Here is a 25454-nt window from a genome sequence, read left to right as displayed (position 1 = left end):
CCTGAAGCACATTCAACCCGAGGTATGACAGTACTTTCTATATTCAGAAGCAGGTTAAAAAACAAAAATCTTATGGAGATAGACAGATAAACAGATAGATAGATATAAATTACCTGTCCAAATTGGCTGCTGCCGCCACCGTATGACCCACCCTGTACAGAAAACATTTATTGCAAGAGGGTTACTTGAATATATCTGCACAGTTACTTTTGTTCCCCAATTTTTTTTTATTAGTTTTCCAAATTTAAAACAGACATATCAATAAACATTAAAAATCAAAAAACATGCAAGCAAACAAACATATATCTTAACTGTAAAAGATCCAATTTTGTTAACATTGTTAAGTGACTTCCTCAAATCCCCCTAGCTGAGTTTCCATATAAATCATTGTAGCAGTTTTCCAAAACTAATTTCATATATAATTTACATAGTCCTTAACATCTTACTTTCTTTTCATTTTAACTTTTATCTATAGTATTCTACAACATCACATATTTAAATCCCAGGCCCATTTGGCACTCGCAAGTAATTCTATTTAAGTTATCTTAACATATTTAACTAAATAATCTTTATTTTTTTTCCCATTCCTCTTAATACTCCTCCTCCTTCTGTTCGCGGACTCTTCTGGTCATGTCGGCTAGCTCCAAAAAATCTACCATCTTCATCTGCCATTCCTCCACTGTTGGTACTTCTTGTGATTGTATCTGCACAGTTACTTCCTATCTCACTCTTATTTTATTTTCTATGTTTGTGTGTGCTGGCATGTGGCTCTCAGAACACTGCTCAGAAGGAAATGCGGTTCTCAGGCTGAAACCCCCCCCCCAGTGTATACTGTTTATTACTAGCATGTATATTATATACTCTATAAACGGTATATTACAAGTGTTTTTACCTGTCCAAATTGGTTGCTGCTGCCATATGAGCCACTCTGCAGAGAAAACATTTATTATAGAAGGGTTACTTTAATATATATGCACAAGCCTACTTTCTATATATTGTTTCTAAGGCTGGAAAAATAAAAAAATAGAAGGTCCTAAAGGAGGAGATCAGAATACTATCATAAACACAACACCAGGGAGTAGAATTTGAACATACAGAAATGGGCATGAACTAAAGGATATATAATAAGAAAAAAAAAGGAATATTAGCCCAATATGTGATCACAGTGGAGAGATTTTTAAATGGACATGGACAGAAGAATTTACTCAATATGGAGTAATGGTAGTGGGAATAAAGGGAGGTCAAAAGAAATAATATGGTTGGCATTTATCAATCATAACAACCTTGGACTTTTCGTGGGGAAAAGAAATTTCTGACACCTTGACTTAAAATAAATATTGTTTAACAGAAAGTGGAGAAGATGGATGTTAGCATAGATTGAACATTTTAAATAATCCACAACTGGCGTATACTAGCACATATATACTCTTTAACCTGCATATTAAAGGCTCCGAGTCTTCTTCCCTTGGGAGTTCCCCGTCTAGTTCCTTCCACCATTTCTCTGTGTTCAACAAGTCCATGACATCTGGCATGTGGCCCTCGGAAGGCTGCCCAGAATGGAATGTGGCTCTCAAGACTGAAAAAGGTTCCCCACAACTAGGGTATACTGTCTATTAAAAGTCTTTTTACCTGTCCAAATTTGTTGCCGCTGCCGTATGAGCCACTCTGCAGAGAAAACATTCGTTACAGAAGGATTACTTTAAGATATCTGCACAAAGATACTTTCTATATTATTTTTAAATTTATTTCCTAAATCTCTGTGGGCTGGCGTGTGGCCCTCAGAAGGCTTCCCAGATTAGAATGTGGCCCCTGGACTGAAAAAGTTCCCCCATATCTAGAGTAGACAGTCTATTACTAGCATATATATTATATACTCTATAAACCGTCTATTAAAAGTGCTTTTACCTGTCCGTATTGGTTGCTGCCACCACCATATGATCCACTCTGCAGAGAAAACATTTATTACAGAAGGATTACTTTAATATATCCGCACCAAACTATTTTCTCTATTATTTTAAATTTTATTTCTTGTATCACGGTCTGCTGGTTTCACAAGAGCCTGCCAGTCAATACCACACAGTTCAAAGATGGTGTAAACTCTTTATTAGCTAAAACACAACCTCCACAGACTTGGTTGAGTGTCAGGCCTAATGAGCAGAGCAGCTCATTCCCAGTGGTCTTACTACATGAATAAGCAGCTTCCAAGACTGAAGGTCCCTGCCTCTCCATAGCCATCTAAGTACCACCCTCTCCAAGGCTTTTCCCAAGCAATCTGAGACTGTGCCTACTTAGAGCCAACCTCTCCTCTGTCCTTTTCATGCCTCTTCTGGTTCAGGAGGACAGGAGCTTGTCACAGAGGAGAGGGAGACAACCATGCCTCTTCACCATCTTCACCAGCTGAACTCATCTCTACCTCTTGGCTTCCCTCCTCTCCTGCTTCCGCTCCTATTTCTGAACTTCCCTCTACCACAGCCTCTTCCTGCTCACTAAATCCTGTTACCTCCTCATCTTCCAACACCTCTTCCCCCTAGTCTTCTCTCTCTGACTACTCTTTGTCATCCCACCACCAATCCCCGGGCTCTGAGTCTTCTTCCCTTGGGGGTTCCCCGGCTAGTTCCTCCCACTATTCCTCTGTGTTCATCAAATCTATGACATCTGGCGTGTGGCCCTCGGAAGGTTGCCCAGAAGGGAAGGTGGCCCTCAAGACTGAAAAAGGTTCCCTACAACTAGGATATGCTGTCTATTAAAAGTCTTTTTACCTGTCCAAATTTGTTGCCGCTGCCGTATGAGCCACTCTGCAGAGAAAACATTCGTTACAGAAGGATTACTTTAAGATATCTGCACAAAGATACTTTCCATATTATTTTTAATGTTATTTCCTAAATTTCTGTGGGCTGGTGTGTGGCCCTCAGAAGGCTTCCCAGATGAGAATGTGGCCCCCGTGCTGAAAACGTTTCCTCACGCCTAGAGTATACTGTCTATTACTAGCATATATATTATATCCTCTATAAAATGTCTATTAAAAGTGTTTTTACCTGTCCGTATTGGTTGCTGCCACCACCGTATGATCCACTCTGCAGAGAAAACATTTATTACAGAAGGGTTACTTTAATATATCCGCACCAAACTATTTTCTCTATTATTTTAAATTTTACCTGTCCGTATCGCTTTAAATTTTACCTGTCCGTATTGGTTGCTGCCACCACCGTAGGATCCACTCTGCAGAGAAAACATTTGTTACAGAAGGATTAATTTAATATATCTGCACAAAGCTACTTTCTGGACCTGGACCTGCAACCCTGCAGTCACAAGCACATTAGGAACACAGAAGTCCATGGAGGAACAGGTCAATTCTGTGGCCAGGGCAGCTGTCTACCAGCTCCATCTGGTACGCTGACTGAGACCCCACTTGCCCTCAGACTGTTTGACGGGTGCATGGTGCATGATTTGGTTATCTCCCGCTTGGACCACTGCAATCCACTCTACGTGGGGCCTACCTTTGAAGATGACTCAGAAACTACAACTAATCCAGAATGTGGTAGCTAGACTGGTGATTGGGAGTGGCCACCAGGACCAGGACCGTAACACCAGTCCTAAAACATCTACATTGGCTCCCAGTGTGTTTCCGAGCACAGTTCAGAGTGTTGGTGCTCACCTTTAAAGCCCTAAATGGCCTCGGCCCAGTATACCCAAAGGAGCATCTCCACCCCCACCCTCCAGCCCAGAAACTGAGGTCCTCCTCCGAGGGTCTTCTGGTGGGTACCTCACTGTGAGAAGTGAAGTTACAAGGAACCAGGCAGAGGGCCTTCTCAGCAAGTGGTGCCCTCCCTGTGGAACACCCTCCCACCAGATGTCAAGGAGATGACGAACTACACAACTTTTAGAAGACACCTGAAGGCAGCCCTGTATCAGGAAGGTTTTAATGTTTGATGTTTTATTATGTTTTTATATGCACTGGAAACTGCCCAGAATGGCTGGGAAAACCCAGGTGGATGGGCTGGGTATAAATACTAAAATTATTTATTTATTAAATTATTATTATTATTATTTCTATTTCATTTTTACTTTTACTTCCCATATCTCTATGTGCTCTCAGAATGCTCCCCAGATGAGATGTGGCCCCAAGGCTGAAAAATGTCCCCTACACCTAGAGTATACTATTACTAGCACATATATTAGATAAACTATAAACTGTACATTAAAAGTGGTTTTACCTGTCCAAATTGGTTGCTGCCACCACCGTATGATCCACTCTGCAGAGAAAACATGTATTACTACAAAAGGATTACTTTAACATATCTGCACCAAACGACTTTCTCTTTTATTTTTTAGATCTCTGCGTGCTGGCATGTGGCCCTCGGTAGGCTGCCCAGAAGTGATTGTGTGGCCCTCAGTATGAAAAAGATTCCTCACATCTGGCATACAGAATGATCATGTCTTACACGCATTTAACTTGTGTGATTTCAACCTTGCACGGTTGAAGGCCAGCTGCCTGAAACCACACAGATTAAATGCATGGAAGGTGAGGGAGGAGCTTAAAAGCTCTATTTGCACTGTGGTTTCCTGGCGCAGAAAGAACTTTTAATCTCTCTTCCTTACATATCAGGCTCTGGGATGCTCTCACGAGATCTCAAGGAAGCTTGGACAGTCCCACGAAAGCATCCCAGAGCCTGGAAAGTAGGGCAGAGAGCTTAAAAGCCTTGCTTGTATACTATGACTCCCATATATTGCACATATTATATATGCTATATATGAAAAAGGTATTTTTACCTGTCCGTATTGGCTGTTGCTGCTGCCATATGAGCCAACCTATACAAATAATAATAATAATAATAATAATAATAATAATAATAATAATTGCAAAACAGATTTGGTGGCCACTTTAAAATCTCTTAAGTAAGTTACTTTCTATATTTAGAAGCAAAAATGGAATAAAACTTTTTAGGAAATCCATCAGTTTTATTACACATCAAAAGCTTTTACCTGTCCATACTGGCTGCTCCCGCTGCTCCCGCTGCTGCTGCTGCTGCCGCTGCTGCCGCCGCTATATGATCCACTTTGTCCGCGCTATGGAGAAAACACGCATTACTTTGAAGTATTTCAAATATTACATTAGCAACTATTTCTGCTTAGACTCACTAAATGACACACAGGTGCTTCTGAAAGCGCACATTCCTACAATTCCTGCAGGGAGCCAGATGGCAGTACAGTCGTACCTTGGAAGTCAAACGGAATCCGTTCCGGAAGTCCGTACAACTTCCAAAACATTCGGAAACCAAACCGTGGCTTCTGATTGGCTGCAGGAAGCTCCTGCAGCCAATCGGAAGCTGTGGAAGCGCCGTCAGATGTTCGGCTTCCAAAAATAGTTCACAAACCAGAACAGTCACTTCCGGATTTGCGGCATTCGGGAGCCAAAACGTTCAAGAACTAAGCTGTTTGAAAACCAAGGTACGACTGTACTGGATAAGCTTTCAGTGGAAGTGAATTATGTAGAGCGAGGGCACTTGTGTTTGCCTATGCATAATTTATTTGCTTAGAAAAGTCTTCAAAAGCTGCCAGGGATTGCCTGGGGTCACATAGTTAGGAAGAGGTCCCATATTAAGGAAAAAGGGACTGAGTAACTCTTGAAATGGGCCATTCGAGAACAGAAACTCCCTGCTTTTCACACTGAAAATGCTTAACTGTGGACATTTGGTGTAGCTATAGCCTGGCATACTCTAGTCCACGGGCTTACGAAGAGTCAGACACGACTAAATGACTAAACAACAACAATAGCACACTTTCATCCACAGACACCTTGCATGTGGTTTCACCTGTTAGTGTAAGACCATAGAAGACATAGAATTTTTACCTGTGGACAGTTGCTACTGCTGGTTATTTTACCGGTATAACCATCCTGGAAGGAAAAAAATAATACATTTTTAAGGCACTCTGGTTTATTTAAACTGTTGCTTAAAGTAATGCATAATATGCTATCAGTTAAAGATCCAATTTCAAAAGCCAGCAGGGAAGTTGGCATGTTATAGCCAAATATCTTAAACTAAGTTAACAAACAAGGAGAAAGGGACATACCAGTCCACAAGGATTATAGTTGCCACCTTGGGAATATGAACCACCCTGTGGAAAGTTGGAAGAGAGGAAAAAACAACAGTTACTTCATATATATATATATAATCCTCCATAAACACAATATCAAAACAGCCTTTTGCACCAACCAAAAAATAGCCAATATCCTCAGAAACCCCAAGGATAAAATCCAGTTGGAAAACCAAGGGGTCTATGAAATACCCTGCAAAGTCTGCCCAGCCACGTACATTGGACAAACAAACAGACGAATAAATGCACGTATCGCAGAACACAAGAATGCCGTCAAAAAAGAAGAAAAAACTTCCTCTCTTTTCCAACACATGAAAGAAACAGGACACGAAATTAATTTTGCAGATTCCAAATTGCTCTTTAACATGGAACATCACCACAAGAGAATAATCATGGAAGCCATCGAGATAGAGAAACACCCTCACAACATGAACAAGCGTGACGACACATCCCGCTTGCCAGACATCTGGAAATTAGCCCTCCCCACAAAAACTGACACCAGATCCAGAGGCACACAGAACGCCATCACCAATCAACCACACCAGACCCAAACCCAGACCCTCTCCACAGATAAATTACAGACACCATCCAGTAGCCAAACCATGGAGGCACCTCCGGATGCTGCACCCCCCTGCAATCCCTACACAGATCTGGCTGACACAAGCCACAAAACCACAGCTCGCCCCTATACACGAAGCCAAGCCAGAGCACAACTAAGTGCAGTACAGCCATCTTCTCAGAAAAACTCTTCACAAAGTTCAAGAGGTCAAGACACAAAGACTTTAGCAACTAATCCACACCTAATGACCCACCTAAGTGGTACTCAGGATATCACTCAAGAAATCACTCAGGATATCCCTCAAGTAATTAAGGAACAAAAGAAGAAAAGGCACACTAGCCTGGGAACTTCCTCTCTGCCCAGAACATTGGAGGCTATACACCACACCCCTTCAACAGTATTTATAGGAACTCAAACACTGAGATCCTGCTCTGTTCCAGTAACAAGAAGCCGAAAGCACCAGCCTGAAGATGACGAGTGAGACCTCGTCGAAACGTCGCCTAGACACCCCAACTTTTACACGGGAAGACACCCGAGGACACAAAAACCTGCATTCCTGTACCCGTGAAAATCTACGAAAGCATATATATATATATATATATATATATATATATATATATATATATTCCATAAATCAAGGTACATTCAGTCTAGGAAAGAATATAATTAGGGCTGGGGAACCTCTGGACCAAGGGCCCAAAGTGGAAGAAAATGAGGGTGGGAGCAGGAAATGACATCACGTGATTGTCAGGGGGAGGAATTTTGCTGAAAAAATGGCCTCAGGTGCCATTTGAAGAGACCTGGTGGGCCAAATAAAGCCCATGGTCCAAAGGTTCTTCCCCGGTACTGCTAAAAGAGAAGTGAAATGATTTTCCAGTTGGAAATAAGTTGGTACAGTGGTACCTCGGGTTAAGTACTTACCGTATTTTTCGCCCTATAGGATGCACTTTTTCCCCTCCAAAAATGAAGGGGAAATGTGTGTGCGTCCTATGGGGCAAATGCAGGCTTTCGCTGAAGCCTGGAGAGCGAGAGGCATCGGTGCGCACTGACCCCTCTCGCTCTCCAGGCTTCAGGAAGCTACCCGCAAGCCGTGGGAGCCCGCGGGAGTTCCTCCCGGGCTCCCACCCTTGCGCAGCGCTGCCTGCACCCCGAAGCCCCGGTGCACTGAGCAGTCGCGCTGGGGCTTCGGGTAGCTCTGCGCAAGCCGCGGGAGGGCTCCCACGGCTTGCGGAGAGCAGCCTGTTCTGGGGGCTGGGGTTTTTTTTCCTTTATTTCCCCCCAAAAAAACTAGGTGCGTCTTATGGGCCGGTGCGCCCTATGGGGCGAAAAATACAGTAATTCATTCCGGAGGTCCGTACTTAACCTGAAACTGTTCTTGACCTGAAGCACCACTTTAACTATAATGGGGCCTCCCGCTGCCGCTGCGCCACTGGAGCACGATTTCTCATCTCATCCTGAAGCAAAGTTCTTAACCTGAGGTACTATTTCTGGGTTAGCGGAGTCTGTAACCTGAAGCGTATGTAACCTGAAGCGTATGTAACCCGAGATACCACTGTACTCTCCAAATATAAAATGAGCAACGGCTGCACACTTAATTGAAACAATCAGTCGTGGTGTCCGTGAGAATGTGTACTCTCCTTCCAGGAGGTGAAGTGCTGGAAACTGTTACATGGACCCATCATGGTCTGTGCAGGCATAAACCATACAGATGTGCCCTTTCGCATCGTTATCGGTTTTTGTACAGGGAGCAGCAACTATGTACAATTGGGTCCTTCATGTTTACGGATGGAGAACCTGTGCCCATAAGACTGCAACTCCCATCAGCCCCAGACAGCACAGCCTATAATCAGCAATGCAGTCCGGTTTAGACTTGTAGTCCAAGGCCCACAGGTGATCCAAATGTGTGCTAGACCATAATGCCAATGGGGAAGACACAATATGCAATTTACCTGTTTGCTTCCAGTTTGCTGGGATGAGCCGCCCTACAAGGGAAAGGAGGAGGAAAAACAGTCTTTACTTGTGAAAGTGGACCTTTTCAAATACCAGATGACGCCATATTTATTATTACTATTATTATTATTAAGTTAAAAGCAGTTGTACCTGGCTACTCCCGTAAGTTTGTTGGGATGATGATCCGCCCTACAAGGGAAAGAAGGAAGAAAAACAGTATTTTCTCGCAAACTGGGAGACTTTTCAAATACCAAATGATGCAGTATTATTATTAATAATACTAATACTTAGTCCATAATAATATAGGAAGGTTCAAAACAGTTCTACCTGGCTACTTCCGTAAGATTGTTGAGACGAGGATCCACCCTACAATGGAAACAATACAAAAACCAGTGTTTCCTTGGAAACAAGGAAATGGCAAATGATGCAGTATTAATTTTTTTAGCAAAATGGGTTAAAACGTAGGGAAACGAAGAGCCGCTTTACCTGGGAACTTCCATAAGTTTGCTGGGATGATGATCCACCCTGAAAAGCAAATAATTTAAAATACTGTATATTGTCAGAATATTAAAAAAAAGATTGGTAACTTTAACACCAACAAAAATATGAAAGATTTGCAAAGGGAGTAAACGAGGACTGTATCCTGTATATAGCCACGTTACACTATATCACTGCAACAAGGAGGCAAACAACAAAGAATAATATAGAAATTTATGATAAATTAGAACCATTAAAAACGCCACGTGAGGGAATATTTTCAGTAGGAATCCTTTACCTGGATACTTCCAGAACTTTGCTGAGATGTTGATCCACCCTGTGAGAGAAATAATTAATAAAAACATTAATTACTTTCGATATGGTAGGGTGGGGTGCTGGCTTCCCCCACTGTGGGGGTCCCAAGCACATTAATGTGGCATTTCTCTCTGTACCACCCTTTTAAAATATGGAGACCAAATTAGCAGGCGGGAAGCAAGACCAGGAGACTAAATCCCAATACAAAATTACAGCTGCTGAGTCAGGGAAAAGATTTCACGATATTAAGACCCATGCTGGACACGAGCCTTCAAAGAATTCAGAGCAGAGGAATCTTACCGGTTTGCAAGGATTGCCATCAGTTGTATAGCCCTAAGAGAAAATTATGAACATTAATATTAAACCTCATCCTCAAAAACAAAACATACTTTTTACTTCTGGTGCACATTTATTTCGATCTTCGACTCCATTGGTCGAGAAGAGATTGTGTCAGTTAATTAAACTACTAACTGGGCATTAATTATCAAGCTGACAAAAACTTAATAGACAGATACGGTCTGCACAGATAAATCAGCTATTCTTTTTACATTTGCTATGGGTTCTTCAACCAGTATTTATTTGCGTGCCAAGGCTCTGTTCCCTAGTGGATAAAAAACACACAGACACGAGTATTTAGGTTTGTGGGTTCAAATAGGCCACAACTTTATTGGTTACAGATGTGAGCGGTTTGGCTTACGTATTGGGTAAAGCCAGACTATATTTTGACTCCTGCCCATCTGCAGGGAGTCCATCTAAGGGTAAACCACCAATAGGGGGAGTCCTATGACTTACATCAAATAGCGGTAATTCTTACCCATTTGTGGCAATTCTTACCTGACTGCAGATGCTACCTCCAGCTTTAGAAGAGGATCCACTGCTCACGACCGAACTCGAGGATCCGCTGCTCACGACCGAACTCGAGGATCCACTGCCAACAGAACCAGGAGATCCACTGCCTCCAAAAGTAATAGAGACCCCGCTGTTGCCAACTGAAGTTGAGGATCCAGTGCCGCCAGCTGAATTAGGGTATCTGCTGCCACCAACTGAGCCGGGAGATCCACTGCCGCCGAATGTCACAGAGACTCCACTGCCACCAACCGAAGTAGAGGATCCACTCAGCTAAAGTACATACACACAAAAAGCCATGTCAACATTAAAGAAAGCCATCACCTGTACTATTCAACCTGAAATCTCTTATCTTGGGGAAGGACCCTTTCTGAGGTAAATCAATAGGAATAGCATAAAGATGGACCATTCCCAGTGTCGACACCCCACCTACGCAGCAGTCTCCCAAAGGAAATCAGGCAGGTCCCCTTTTTACCTGCATTCAATAAAACCCATGTAAAACTTCTCTTATTTATCCAGGCTCTGGCCAAATTTTTATGAGTATTTTTACGCTGCTGGTTTTAAATGCTGCCTGTAGTGTGTTACAGAGCTGCATTGAATTGGTTTTTAAGTAACATTATTATTCTGAGCTGCTCTTCACACCCTTTGGGGAGGAAGGGCAAATTATAAATCTGAATGAATCAATAAATAAAGATTTGCAAAAGGTATGGCCATGGAAATTATAAGGCAAGGGGAGTAATTTCCAACTGCTGAAGAGAGTATTTCCTCCATATTTTAAGGCTCCTGGAATAATTAAGCAAATAATATTTGCTTCGTATTTTAAGACAACAGGTAATGTTTTGGAAAACCATAGTGTGTCATGAAATTGTTGCGTTCAGAAAACATTATGAACATGCACTTAATGTTGGCTATTTTTGCTCTGATCCAGGCAGGGACAAGACTCAAGACAACCTATTTCTGCATTTAAAAATGTGCTGTTATTCTAATTATTATTGATTTCTTACCCACCCTTCACCATAAGGTCCCAGGGTGGGTTAAAAGTATACGGACACATAATATTTAAACCATTTCTCTAGTTGGATGTGCTGCAAAAAGGGTTTCTCTCACTGATGCAACTGCAGGTGCAAATCTCTCTTAAAAAACTTAGGTAACTGAGCAATATATGAATGGCTTAAATAATCAAAATAAAAATCGATCGCACTTATGAACCGTTTGCAGGGAGAATACACACACCTTGCTGTCAACAACTCGGTTGGCACAAAGCATGTTGTTGTTTTTTAAAGAAGGTTCTGTGGATGTATCCCAAGAACTGTGCATGCATGCATGGGTGGAAGACTTCCCTGTTTAGGGAAGCTTTTAATATTTGATGAATCATTGTATTTTAATATTCTGCTGGAAGCCGCCCAGAGTGGCTGGGGAAACCCAGCCAGATGGGCGGGATATAAATAATAAATTATTATTACAGTGGTACCTCGGGTTACATACGCTTCAGGTTACATAAGCTTCAGGTTACAGACTCCGCTAACCCAGAAATAGTACCTCAGGTTAAGAACTTTGCTTCAGGATGAGAAGAGAAATTGTGCTCCGGCGGCACAGCGGCAGCGGGAGGTCCCATTAGCTAAAGTGGTGCTTTGGGTTAAGAACAGTTTCAGGTTAAGAATGGACCTCCAGAACGAATTATGTACTTAACCCGAGTTACCACTGTATTATTATTATTATTATTAGGTTTGGTGCATCTGGGTTTCTGACATTAACCAGAGCAGCATGGCTGTAGGAACTATCCAGCAGCAGTTCTTCCACACCACTAAAATAACAATCTTCTAAGAACTCCTAGTGAAACCAGTAGGAATTATACAGGGCTATTTACCTTAGAGCCGTAGGAACTGCCTCCCTGTGACTGAATACTCTGTAAAAAAACAAAAACAAAACAGATATTTTGGTCACCTTGCTGTGTTGAAAAAATGGCAGGCAGCTGCAGCAAGAGAGGAAGAAAGGAAGGAGGGTTTTCCACTGGTTGCCTTTGGCTCTTTCTCAACTGTTATCTTCTAGAAGCAGCCATTCCATTAGTCCACAGAGCAGAAGAAGGCATACAGGACCATTTCACCAGCTCTGCTACGAAACCATCTTAATATTGCTTCTCTTCCTGTTTCCATCCCGCCTGGCCTTTCTAACAGCTATTAACTTTAAGAACTGGTGCCTGACTTTGCTTCCCACCCCCCTTCCTTCTAATTTTTTTTTTTTAATGCATACAAAAAATGTGGATTTCCATGCTAACTTTTTTTTAAAAAAAGTTTGTGGAATGTCTTCGTGCAGTTAAAAAAATAATAATCACAGTGTTATACAAGAATTGGATGAATAGTGACACGGGCTGGAAATAAACTAATCTGTCGAACCCTTATTGGAAATACTAGAGCAGGTTTGGGAACCGTCGGCCCTCCAGATGTTGTTGGACTACAACTCCCATCAGTTGCAGAATGGCCCAGAATGATGGGAGTTGTAGTTGAGCAACAGCTGGAGGACCTAAGATCCCCTAGACCTGTGCTAGAAGCTCTAGACAAGCAGAAGATTCCTACCTGCAAATAATAATAACAATAATAATAATAATAATAATAATAATAATAATAATAATAACAACAATAATAATTTATTTGTGCCCCAGCCAGTTTGGGTGGCTATTAACAAATATAAAAGCATAAAAACGTTTGAAAAGCAATTTCATTCATTGTCGGAAGAGTTGTAATTTCACATATAATGGTACAGTCACATGATGTACTGTGATCTCACATTCTGATCGTGTTCTCCTTTAATTGCTGTATTTGTTGCCTTGGAACTGGTCTCAAGGCATTAAATGCTTTGGCAAAATGTTTTGCTGGCTGTAGTTTTTCTCCACATATGCTAAATCTCTTTGCTAGTATGCTTAGAACCTCTTAATGACTCCCCCCTCCCAATCTTATCAAATATCCAAGTAGACAAGAGGAACATTCCAACACAGGGTAAGCTCCCAGAGCTAAGTGTGTTTTAACAGACAGATCCCTCAAAGGAGCAGAAATCAAGCTGCAGCCATATGAATGTGTTTACCATTTTACAGGCTTGGCTGTTGTAGGAGGATGAGGTCTGTGAAGTAGAAAAAGAAAGAAATTACTTCCTGAATTAACACAACTGATATGCTAACTTGCAGAAAAATTCAGCATCCGTTAAAAGTTATCTGATGGGCGTAGGGTTACTTAAAGACCAAACAAATCATTTCTTTGGAAAAATAAATAGTGAAATAGTTAGGAGACAGGGAGTTTATGCATAGTACAGATTACTATCTGTAATAATTTACATTTTTGTGGAATTTCCTCAGTACTGATATATAACTGCAGACACATATACACTGATGTTTTCTTTTCTTTTGTTTTACAAATGCTTGGTCCTTAAAGCAGTTATTGGAAGTTTGATGCATTATTGGTCGTTCAGGTAGTCTTCCTTCCAAACTTATTTCTTGGACGGAAGGCCAACGTTAGTTAGTATCCAACTAACTCAGAGGTGAAACAGCACTTACCTTATCACAAACTCGCCCAGGTTGTCCACTCTAATTGGGGGGAAATAGAAGCCATTGTAAAACAAATATTTCAAATGCAATATAACACCATGTTAGAATAAAATCCTGCACGCATTACAGTCAAGACTGTTTGTTAAGCAAATTTCTGATCTCGAATATAAACGCTAATTGGTTTTGTGATGCAAAGTGAACATTACCGAGAAACACAACTGTTATCATTTTTGCCACTTAGAGGATTTAGTGCAGCTACACTATAGTTACCTGGATGGTTATTCGGATGTCATCTTGGGGTTTTGAGCCCTGTGGGGGATAAGTTGATAATAATAAAAACAACAGCAACAAAGTGCAGGCAGCAGAATGTCCTATAGCTACAAAGATTTCCCTAGATGACAATTTTTATTAAAATGTAATTTAATAACAGAGGGCATATAACAGCGGCGAACTAGTCGCATGTCACACTTGCCCAGGTGACAAGCTGGATGGGAAAAATAAATATTTGTTGCATGAACAATCAGCGATCTCTCTCTCATAAACCAAAGCAAGTTGCCACAACAATGATCTGTACTGTTATAAAAGCATAAGGGCAAGTGCAATTATATAATTAAGAGATATAAAGAGATAATCGCAACTACATTTTCTTAGAAAGAGGATATAACGCATCTGAACTCTGCTTAAAGCAAGGAGTATTATATAGCAATTTGCGAGCTTGAAAACTCACTCGCTTTCACTGAAGCTAAATTCTGATGTGTGTGAGAGAGATCGGGTCTGTTCCCACACATGGTTTGCACCATATCTTTATAAATTGACTTTTACAGTTCAGAATTCAGCACGCTCAGGGCTGACACTTTGGATGGGCAAATATCTCTATTTTGGTCTTTTTTCATTTGTCATTTGACCACATTCCTCCACCAGATTGCAACTTTTATTTATTTATTTTGCTACGTATTGTTTCTTCAGCAGTCAAGTTTACAGCTTTCATCCATGAGGCTTGGAGTTTGCTGAATATTCTTTCAATGCTGAATTTACTAATTCTTCACAATCAGGGGAGGGGAATTACACAGCCATCGGATGCTGCTTTCATGGCTCCTGAGTTGTTAGGCTGCAGCTCAGGTGTTTGGCACATATTTCCACAGTACTCTATGAAAGCAGGTAATCTGCCAGTGCAAACAAGGACCAGAATCAAGCTGTTAGTTGTTACAGAGAAGCCTATAGATAGCAAAGAAAAATTAAAACGTACCTGGGCCTTGATTTTGTCCCCATATATAGTGTTCTGCAAAGGAACCGGAAACTAATTAGTTCAACATAGAGGAGTACCTGCCTTCTTGAAATACTTGCTAACTTTGTGTGTGCTCCATTCTTACAAGTGATATCCCTTGTGCTGCATTGTTATTAATATTTGCTGGATAATATCCTGCTTCTACATCCTGAACCCTGTGTCATCATTACACTGAAGTGGAGTGTTCTAAGAAGCTAGTGGTTCAAAACAATAAACCTAATCCTCTCCCCTCGCTTCATTCATATATATTTTTGCATCATAGTGCTCATCTACATTTCCTCTCGCCCCACAGCTCTCCATCCCTGTGGGGAAAACCACTCTTTAGTGCTCAGTTGAGCAAATGGCAAATCCCTTCAAGTGAGGGTTCCTGCACCAAGCAGAGTAGAAGTGCTTACCTGAATGTGTTTGTATTTAGAGTTGGCCAGTTGCTAAAAAGGAATCAGAAACCATTTTATTTGTATTGCGTATGCACACATCACATCATTAATCTCATAGTCATGACTTTGTGCTGTGATAAATGATTAGGAAGAGAGGCTGGAAGAATGTTTCTTCTGTCAAAACAGACCAGCTGATAATTAGGGCATGCTCAAAATGGGAATAAACCCAAAGCTGTTTCATGGAAATAAAAATGAATTGTTTATGAAGACTTATAGGCATAACAACGAAATGAGAGTGTCCAGCAAAAAAAAAAAAAAAAAAAAAAGCAAATGATGCTTTATTTGAAAGCAGACCCCAAAGTTGTTCAGGAATGAACAGTGCAATCTTATGCGTGACTCATCAGAGGTAAGCCCCATTGAATTTAATCTTGCTGAAGAATCAGCTAAACAAATTAACAAATAGGGTTTTTTTTTGCAGGGGACATTTCATGAAAAGCAAAGCAGCAGTACAACATAGGGCTGGCATACGTCCCAAATTTCCCGGACACAGCTGGGATTCAGCTGTCAGAAGCTGTGTCCGGGTGGAAATTGCTGAAATGTCCAGGAAAATCCAGACATAAGGCAAGAAGCGTAGATTTTGTCGGAAGTGTAGGTTTTGGCAAATTTTCTTATAAATTGCTCAAAAACGTCTTTTTTAAACAAATAGATTTTGCAAAAAGATAATAATTAGAAATTCTAGTACAAATATGTTGTAGTTCCACAGGTACCCATGCCTAAATATCACTTCCAGAAATACTTCCAGGAATGGAAGAATTCTTGCGTTGAATGAGCTTAAGAGCAAGAAAAATGAAAATATTCTTACCGACGAGTATGTGTTGCGCTGTGAAAACAACAAAAATACAAACAATTAGCCATTCCCAAATAACTTTCCCCACGTTAATAAAAACCTCAAAGCACAAAATGATATTTTAAAAGAGCTTACTTCGGGTGGGTAGGGCTGGCTGGGAGCATACACTATGACCTGCCAAAAAGTAATAATAATCAAATGACAAGTTAAATTGGGTTGATTTCAAAAGACATTTCCTGTTCTGCCTCAGGTGGCAAAACATCTTGAGCCATCCCTTCTGAGGGCAGCGTGGCTGCACCGATCTTCATCCCAGCTATTGCTTAAATCAGTAGGAAATTTGTTCAGAAAGAGATACATACCTTCCCTTGGTTTGAAACAGTTGAAACGGACTGTAAGGAAAGCAGAAAGCAAACACTGAATACTTTTTGTTCCCTTGTGCTCAGCTGACTGGGCTGGAAGCATCAGGGAGTACTAGGACAGGAATAGGGAACAGTTTTCCACTGAAGGGCCACAGTCCCTTCTGGGCATTATTTCAGGGGCTGCATGGTAGTGGTGGGCAGAGCCAGAGGTAAATGGGGATTTTAGCTTTCTATAGCAGGCTAGTTTCTACACACACACACCCTCTATCCTTCATCCATCCACCCAAGCAAGCAAGCAAGCAAGCAAGAAGCAAATTTGGTCCCCAGCTTTGAGGTCCCTCATCCTTGCCCTGGTACTTCCTTTCTATAAGGCCTGTTCCACATTTTTTGACACCTTTGACACAGCAGTACTAGTTGATTGCTCAGGCCTGCAAGCGCTCCATTTGGAGAACAGCCTTTACCAAAGGTGTCATGGGCTTTGAAGACACTCGAACTCATGACAAAAGGGAGAAAAGTGCAAAGAGGAAGGCATGCTTGGAAAACCCTCACCATGATCAACTCCCGCCCGGAAACCTATGTCCCCACTGTGGAAGGATGTGTGGATCCAGAATTGGCCTCCACAATCACTTACAGACTCACTGTTAAAACCTTGTTTATGGAAGACAATCTTATTTGACTACGAGTGATAGAAGAAGAAGAAGAAGAAGAAGAAGAAGAAGAAGAAGAAGAAGAAGAAGAAGAAGAAGAAGACTAGTTGATTGCTAGTTCCTCACCTGTCCGTAGGAAGTGCCACTACCATAGCTTACACCAGGCTGCATAAAAAAGAAACCTCAGTTACTTCTTTATAAAAGTCACGCATTTCAACAAATTGCTACGTTATGAAATTAAACCCATTTGCATTGGTAAGTTTAAAGAGAGATGGCAAGAATTCAGGAAAACGGTGTTGATTAGTAGACATTCTGTTGCTGATTAACCTTTAATTTAAATATGTAGATCTTGGAGAAATCCTTGTTGGTGGTTGGGAGGATCTAATTAAGATTTTATACACCCAAATGAGCTAATGCTGAAGACACAATGTGGAGGTTTTCGCTTGCACGACTATTCACTTGTGGCATACGACACAAACCATCCATCACACATCTAACCGTGACAATAAACTTCTATGAGGAAAAGAAGGAGGATGCTTACATCGTAGCAGCCAAACTTGTTGTAGATATTAGCAGTGGCACCCTGTATGGGGAAAAAAAAGAGAACTGATATGATTCTTTGTCTTGGTCTGCTGGTAAATGGAATTTAATGGTATACAGTAATATGGGTTCTGACGGCTGAGGACAACCAAAGTGGATACAGCCGGGCGTGGGGGTGGGAGGTTAAATATATACAGAATACAGAACTCCCACAAAGGCTGCCTAGATTTTCAACTACAATAATAGCACAGGGACAAGGTTTTAAATGAGAACAGAAAAATGTCTGCTTACCGCAAGGCATCCTCCGCCTTTCTTTACACCTCCTTGGTACACTATAACTCCCTGTAAAGGAAGTAAGGACGGGTTATTTCTTTGTCAAAGACTTTATTCAATGCAGGCGTAGAAAACTGCAGTGCCTTCATTGCAATCCAACTAGTTTTGAGGGGATGGGGAAGCTTGCTTGAGAGTACAGCTGCTGTCCTTGGGAGCGACACGTGTAATCTGCAAAGACCCTGGAAACTGTCTTGCTGTAAAAGGGAGAATGAAACCCACCGAACGCTTCAAGTGTCTTCCTTACTTCTGACACAGGTGAAGGACAATAAGAGCTTTCCTTTCCCCCTGTTCAGTCTTCATCCTCTTGCTCTAAATGACTAATTCACAACCAGGACAAAGTGACAAGGGGATGCTGTTGCCTGTTGGTGTCTTGGAGATAATGGATGCTTCCAGGTGGGAACTTAATTTGCAAACATGTTGTTGGTATTTTTCAATGTATCAGATTTTCTCCAGAAAGGGTAAATCTAGATTAAATTGAGGTGGGTGGGGGTTGTCATTTTGATGCCTTGGGGGGTACCAGCTTGGGGACCTCAGTCTAAAATATTCTTAACTGGCCACAGAAGGGGTTGTACAGGTGAGAAAGAGAAAAGGTGTAGTAGCAGCCCAGAAGCTGGCTCCCTCACATTTATCCATTAAAAGCCCAAACTGCGGAGTCTAACGAAGCAAATACCTTTGGGACAGAAATAGCTTTGCGTGCTGTTAAGACTGGTACATAAATGTGGAAAATATAAGGGCATGGAATGCAACACATGGAAAACAAGGTACCGTGAGAAGAACAAAGATGGCAGCAGTGAATTACTTCTATGCAATTTGTGTCGGACTATGTTGTTCTTGTTGTTCAGTCGTTTAGTCGTGTCCGACTCTTCATGACCCCATGGACCAGAGCATGCCAGGCACTCCTGTCTTCCACTGCCTCCCGCAGTTTGGTCAAACTCACGTTGGTAGCTTCGAGAACACTATCCAACCATCTCGTCCTCTGTCGTCCCCTTCTCTTTGTGCCCTCAATCTTTCCCAACATCAGGGTCTTTTCCAGAGAGTCTTCTCTTCTCATGAGGTGGCCAAAGTATTGGAGCCTCAGCTTCAGGACCTGTCCTTCTAGTGAGCACTCAGGGCTGATTTCCTTCAGAATGGATAGTTTTGATCTTATTGCAGTCCATGGGACTCTCAAGAGTCTCCTCCAGCACCATAATTCAAAAGCATCAATTCTTCGGTGATCAGCCTTCTTTATGGTCCAGCTCTCACTTCCATACATCACTACTGGGAAAACCATAGCTTTAACTATACGGACCTTTGTTGGCAAGGTGATGTCTCTGCTTTTTAAGATGCTGTCTAGGTTTGTCATTGCTCTTCTCCCAAGAATTTTCACAGAACTGCACTAATTCACACAATCAAGGAGTCACTGGAAGGAATCGTTGTACTCTTGTTTCTCTGTGTAAGTGTAAATTTCTGCTCTGAGCAGTTGGGTGTGGTTGCGCAAGACCCAAGATTATCGCGAAGACGAGTGAGCCTATGAAATTGGTAATATATTGGGGAAAGCGGAGCTTACCTGGCCTTGAGAGCTACCACCCTGAGAGGAAAACGTTGAACCCTGTAAAGCAAAACGGAACGAAAAAGTGATGCTCTGTCCATCAAGCACAACTGTTAAATAACAGAATTTCCATAACCCTCCTTCAAGGCATGAACAAGACACAATGGCTTATTCAGCGTATCCTGTGTTTTATTTTACATCATTCTGCTGCTCTGCATCATTTGAGCAGTAATTCTACCCACTCTCCTTGGGAGTAAACCCTGTTGAACTCAATGGGATTTGCTTCCACAAAAGCAGGCATAACTTACTTGAGCTGCTCACATGATAAATGTGTGTACAGTGAATAATAATAAATTTTATTTATACCCCACCCTCCCCGGCCAGAGCCGGACTCAGGGTGGCTAACACCAGTAAAATTACAGTAAAAACATAATGGGGGGGGACCCAATTTAAAATACAGGTTAAAATGAAATTTAAAATGCAGCCTCATTTTAAAAGTAGCCCATAGATCAAAACCATAAGGGGAGGGAAACGTAAGGGTCAGACTGAGTCCAAGCCAAAGGCCAGGTGGAACAGCTCTGTCTTGCAGGCCCTGTGGAAAGATGTCAAGTCCCGCAAGGTCCTAGTCTCTTGTGACAGAGCGTTCCACCAAGTCAGGGCCAGTACTGAAAAGGCCCTGGCCCTAGCTGAGACCAATCTAACCACCTTGCAACTTGGGACCTCCAAAATATAGACATTTGTGGACCTTAAGGTCCTCTGTGGGGCATACCAGGAGAGGAGGTCCCGTAGGTACGTGGCTCCTAGGCCACATAGGGCTTTAAAGGTCAAAACCAGCACCTTAAACCTGATCCTGTACTCCACCGGGAGCCAGCGCAGTTGGTAAAGCACTGGATGAATGTGATCCCGTAGCAAGAACCCCATAAGGAGCATCGCTGCGGCATTCTGCACCCGCTGGAGTTTCTGGATCAGCTTCAAGGGCAGCCCAGCGTAGAGCGAGTTACAATGACCAAGCCTGGAGGTGACTGTTGCATGGATCACTGTGACCAGGGCGAGAAAGGTAAGGGACCAACTGCTTAATACGGCGTTCAAGATAGGGAAGGAGGAGCAATATGAAGAAGAGCCGTATATCGCTCAGTGGCAGAACACCTGCACTGAGTGCAGAAGGTCCTGATTCCCAATATGTCTGGATAAAGCTGGGAACATCTCCTTTCTGAAACCCAAAAGGGCCCTCTTCCAGTCAGCTTGATGGACCAACAGCTTGACTTGGTATAAGGCAACGCCCCATGTTTCAAATATTGGACTCACCTGCCCTAGATTCATGTTTGAGTCGTGTGAACAGAGGCCATGTCTGCTCAAGCATAGCCTCTGTTCACAATACCTCTGGGTGGCATTTTTGTCAGGTATAAGTGTCTGGATACACTGACAACAAAAATTAGCAGTGGTAATATTTATAGCAGTAATCCCAGTATATGGGGTGGCTTGGGGGCATAGCTGTCCCTTATTCCAAATAGGATTCCTCGCAGGAAAAGGGAAAAGATGACAGCTATGCTTGGGGGAAGTTCAATAGAGAGAGAGAGAGAGTATGTGTAAAGATAAAGGAAATAGCTTTCCGCAAATAACAGAAAGGCTATCAAAGGGCTAACATTGTCATTTGTGCCATATATTTTGAAAAAACGAGCACTTACCTGGGCACACTTGCTGCTGCCTACATGAGCTCCTCCCTGCAAGCAATAAAAGGCATTTGACATTTAGCAAATGTAGTACAGTTTCAGGTTTAGTGAAGGGGAGAGGAGAAAACACATTCCCAAGCATTCCAAAGAAAAACAGAAGCGGGAAGATGGAGACAGGAAGTTGGAGCCACCAGCACTTCATGTTCCTTCCCTTCTCCATTGCATTAGGGCAGATGTAGGCAGAGGTTTCAGCACAAGAAAAGGTGTCAGAGAAGAAAAATACCGTCATTCTGCCGGCTGAGAACCATTTTGCTGCTTTTAAATGCACAGTAAAAAAGCAGTTGTGTCAATAAGGGATATCATGGGATATAAGGAGTTCAAGGATACTTACTGGTCCACAGTCTATTTTTATGACAACGGACTGTAAAGAAACAAAAATAATTACGATTTAGGAAAAGGGCTTGTGCTACAGCTTTTTTTAAAGCTGTACGTATCATTGACATAAAAATAAATCACGTGAACACGTTCTGTCACATGACTGTATGAGGATCAGAGACTACATAGCGTGTGAACCAGAGGAACATGGGGTGAAAGAGCTGCCCCTTCTACAAGTACAGATGTCGTAATCACAAAGGCTCATCCTATCTAACCACACAATTCACACTTAGACTTTTCTCACTGGTTGTGCAATCCGTGGGACTTAAAAGTTCGCCATCTGGGCCAAATGCCAGTCACAATAATGTAAGGGGAAAGTGCATGGAAATATCAAAGATTTATCATCTGTTCTTTATTTCAGCATACCTTCTTCCTACTTTTTGACGATACATTGGCTTTTTTAGACTCATCTTCAACTTCAGTCTCATTGGAAAGCTTAGGAAACAGGACTATGCTAGGAACTAACCAGTACGTTTCAGCATCTTGGAAAACAGTCGCTCTGGAAAGAAAATGCAGTTGTTAATAGGTCATGGTTTCTTGTGCAGTGTCAATAACAGGTTTTGCCTTATTGCTCTAAGGTAGGCTTTCTGGTTGCAGTTTTCCCCATTAAATCCGAATGTATGCATATTTCTTCTATTTTTAATGGACTGTTGTTATTCACCAAAACGATAATATCACATGATATGTCACACTATTCTGACATATAAATAACTTGTTGAATCAAAACTCTCCTCCGTCCCTCCTCTCCACTTTTCTAATACTTTCTTCTCCATTATTAATAAATTCACATTCTATCTTAAGAGTGTGATTGAATACAGGCTCCACCATCAGTCAAGCTTTTTCTCCCAGGTTTTGTTTACTGTCTAGCCTGATGAAGAGTTCTGGAGACCTCAGAAATTTGCACACTATTTTGTACCATTTCGGTTGGCCCTAATGTACACATTCAATGAATCACCACACCAGTAAACCAGATGGATCACTATGTCATACGTTGGGCGGCCAGATGGGGGAAGAGAGAGCTCTTCCTGAGCCTTTAATAGTTGTGCAGAAGGGGGAGTTTCAACAGGTGTGGCTCGCATGTCACCCTATTTATATGTCTATCGAAAACATGCAACTTTTCCTGCATGCAGTATTATAATATTTAATCTGAATGCCAAGCTGAAGTTAAAAAAAAACACTCCCAAAACTAGGGGATGTTTGTGAGTATCAGAGAAATTTTTGGATTAAAAAATAAAACCCAAAGAAACAGAAAATCACAACGAAGCTTTCTAATATGCACTTACATAAACTGAACCTTTTTAGCATCAGGTGAAACCCACAGAGATGATATGTTGTTCTTCTCTTCTGAGTCCTTGTGAATTAATGATGAATTCTGAAAAATTAAAGACAAACGTTAAGATTATTCGTTCATTTTCAGACATTTACTGAACTTGATTCTTTGAAGGAAATGTCTTAACAGCAGCATTGGAGGCAGAACTCCAGTTTACTTTTTGCAAGAGAACTTTTGTTACTGAGTAGTGTATAAATAGGCAAAATAAAGATAGGTACTCCAGAAAATGACAAAACAAGACATTCAACAGCACTGTAAAGCCCTCTCACATGCTCTTTATGTGCAACTCAAATGTGTTTTTCTGCATTGCTAGCGTTTTATAATAAAATATTCCCATGGTGTTTTCTGCATAAGCTCGTTATTGTGCTTTGCTTTGTGTCAGGACCATATAAGGTGTTTTTTTTTCTTTCCTAGGTAAGGTTTCTTCTGGCCTTTGTAGAGACCGCCTTACGAAAAATGAGACTATTCCCCATGGGTCACATGGGGAGCTGGCCATGCTGCAAAACACTGTTTCTGACAGTTTGAATTGATCTCCCTAGGGTGCCTTCTTGCTTTCTTTTAAAGTGGTGCTAATGGCCCAGCCCTGGGGAATCACCATGGAGTCATTACCGAGCACACAGAACAGAATGCTACAAGGTTGGAACACTGAATGAAATCCAGTGGTTTGACGCAAACAAAATGATCCTTTCCCCTCAGGTGAACAGTTAACAAGATGCCTGTAATGGCTATATGGGGTTCCTCGTGCGTAAGTTGCCGCCACTCCTGGCTAGGTAGCCTGGTTAAACCTTTCCTGGCTGGACAGCCCTTCACTTCGTGGCTGTTCAGTCGCTAGCAGAATCCGTCAGTGGGCGTTTCTTGAACTTCTTCCAGCAAAGAAGTTCTTTGACGCCAAGTCTACGCCTACTTTCCCTGCGCGGAAGTCTTCAGCGCAGGGTGGGTGTGGGTAGCGGAGGACCTGTGCTCTCCCCACTGGTCTCCGGCGAAGAGTCCTGGAGCCCCCTCTCCGATTCCCCCATCCGCCCCCCTTTATCCCTGGTGTTACGCTTATTTTCTTCCCCAGACGATGAGTTCCCTCTCTCCCTGCTTGGCCCTTCTCCGGAATCGCTTGGTAGCCCTGCCTCCACTTCTGGCTCCGATGTCAGTTCCCTGACAATGCCTTTTCCCACCCACTGCATGATCCAGAGCTTTGTACTCCTAAGTACAGATCAGGCTCCTGCAAAAATAAATGTACCCATTTGCTAATTGATTTTAAGAGGCTGAGCCCTGCAAAGGCAGCCCAGTGAGGACAACTGTGCAGACACCGTACACACCCTTCGCAGGCTTACATTGTAAGAGAGTGGTGCCTGTTGTCAAAATGTTATTCCCTATTATAAACACATCTCTGCTTCATCCTCATTAAGTATAACAGCGGCTGCATTCATTCATAAATATATTGCAACAGTCCCAATATTTATTCTTGGGGGAAATCCACTGTGAAAGTGATTTGTTTATTACTGCCGTTCTGGGCCCTGGGGTTAAATCAAAGGTTGTCTTCCCTCTAGACAGCTCTGACTGATGTTCAGTGTGCACTTTGGTTCCATTGGGTTGTCTAAGGGGTTGTTTGTTTGGGCTGACTCTATGGTCACCATACTTTATTGTATGCAGGCAATAACAAAATGGCTTACTGAGACAATATTGAAACAATGTGGTGGTGGTGGGGATCCTTGGTAATCCAAGTATATGATGTTGACTGGGTCATGCCATCTACATGTCCGTTGGCCCATCCCATCTTACGTTGAACCTCATTCAACAGGGTATGTATTGTGAGTACTTATCTACTTTTAAAGAAATTTCATATATGACCTGTTTTTTTTACTTTTTTATTCTCCTTTTGTTCCCTTTTTCTTTATTCTGATATCTTACATTTTATTTCACTGTGTTATCCTGAATAGCATTTTATAGAGGTATAAATAAAATATTCTCTAATTCCTTTTCCTTGGATAGATGTATTTGTTTTTCTCTTTTGTATTTTCTTTTGTTGTGATTATGTATGTATTTTAACTTGTATTGAATAAAATTATCTATTAAAAAAAAGAAAGAACCTCATTCTACAGGGATTTTACCATGAGTTGACCACAAAAATCTATCATGGAAAGCGGTACTGTCTGAATTCTCCTAAGGGTAGAATGCTGTAATTCATTTCTCTGTTTGAGCAGGATCATAATTTCTAGCCTTAGGAGAATTCAGACAAGGATCCCACCCACTAAGAATCCTTTTTCGTGTAGCTTATTGTGTATTGTACCCAGACAGATTTCCTCTAGATGGGACCAGCAAATTCAACCAAGT

The 25454-nt window shown here is 41.8% G+C and overlaps 2 protein-coding genes across 3 annotated transcripts in view; both read right to left on the bottom strand.

Annotated features, from left to right (window-relative positions):
* The window catches only part of LOC309372194 (uncharacterized protein), a gene marked incomplete at its 5' end in the record, with an annotated part of 36627 nt that extends 31673 nt beyond the window's left edge, over positions 1-4954 (bottom strand). Inside the window, 11 exons of the mRNA XM_081915491.1 lie at positions 114-152; positions 893-928; positions 1630-1665; positions 1906-1944; positions 2760-2795; positions 3036-3074; positions 3181-3219; positions 4215-4253; positions 4771-4809; positions 4867-4889; positions 4939-4954. Of these exons, the coding sequence (XP_081771617.1) occupies positions 114-152; positions 893-928; positions 1630-1665; positions 1906-1944; positions 2760-2795; positions 3036-3074; positions 3181-3219; positions 4215-4253; positions 4771-4809; positions 4867-4889; positions 4939-4954 (381 nt within the window). The remainder of the gene's footprint in view (positions 1-113; positions 153-892; positions 929-1629; positions 1666-1905; positions 1945-2759; positions 2796-3035; positions 3075-3180; positions 3220-4214; positions 4254-4770; positions 4810-4866; positions 4890-4938) is intronic.
* Positions 4948-25454, bottom strand: part of LOC309372434 (uncharacterized protein) — a 29912-nt gene continuing 9405 nt past the window's right edge. The window contains exons 4-30 of one of the 2 annotated variants that reach the window (XM_081916048.1): positions 23083-23171; positions 22166-22298; positions 21756-21785; positions 21380-21415; positions 19713-19754; positions 18125-18175; positions 17835-17876; positions 17420-17458; positions 16647-16676; positions 16423-16461; positions 16303-16320; positions 15459-15491; positions 15025-15057; positions 14049-14087; positions 13788-13817; positions 13322-13357; positions 12111-12149; positions 10232-10516; positions 9698-9730; positions 9381-9419; positions 9092-9130; positions 8933-8971; positions 8756-8794; positions 8605-8637; positions 6073-6117; positions 5852-5896; positions 4948-5067 (exon numbers count right to left, since the gene is read on the bottom strand). In XM_081916048.1, the coding sequence (XP_081772174.1) occupies positions 4963-5067; positions 5852-5896; positions 6073-6117; positions 8605-8637; positions 8756-8794; positions 8933-8971; positions 9092-9130; positions 9381-9419; positions 9698-9730; positions 10232-10516; positions 12111-12149; positions 13322-13357; positions 13788-13817; positions 14049-14087; positions 15025-15057; positions 15459-15491; positions 16303-16320; positions 16423-16461; positions 16647-16676; positions 17420-17458; positions 17835-17876; positions 18125-18175; positions 19713-19754; positions 21380-21415; positions 21756-21785; positions 22166-22298; positions 23083-23171 (1461 nt within the window). In that variant the 3' untranslated portion in view covers positions 4948-4962. The remainder of the gene's footprint in view (positions 5068-5851; positions 5897-6072; positions 6118-8604; positions 8638-8755; positions 8795-8932; positions 8972-9091; positions 9131-9380; positions 9420-9697; positions 9731-10231; positions 10517-12110; positions 12150-13321; positions 13358-13787; positions 13818-14048; positions 14088-15024; positions 15058-15458; positions 15492-16302; positions 16321-16422; positions 16462-16646; positions 16677-17419; positions 17459-17834; positions 17877-18124; positions 18176-19712; positions 19755-21379; positions 21416-21755; positions 21786-22165; positions 22299-23082; positions 23172-25454) is intronic. The other variant, XM_081916049.1, reaches the window with a different exon arrangement.

This window comes from Podarcis melisellensis (genome assembly GCF_964234715.1).
Source record: "Podarcis melisellensis genome assembly, chromosome: 6".
Taxonomy (NCBI): Eukaryota; Metazoa; Chordata; class Lepidosauria; order Squamata; family Lacertidae; genus Podarcis; species Podarcis melisellensis.
Note: the sequence above shows the minus strand (reverse complement) of the source record. Positions and strands in the feature narration are given on the sequence as shown.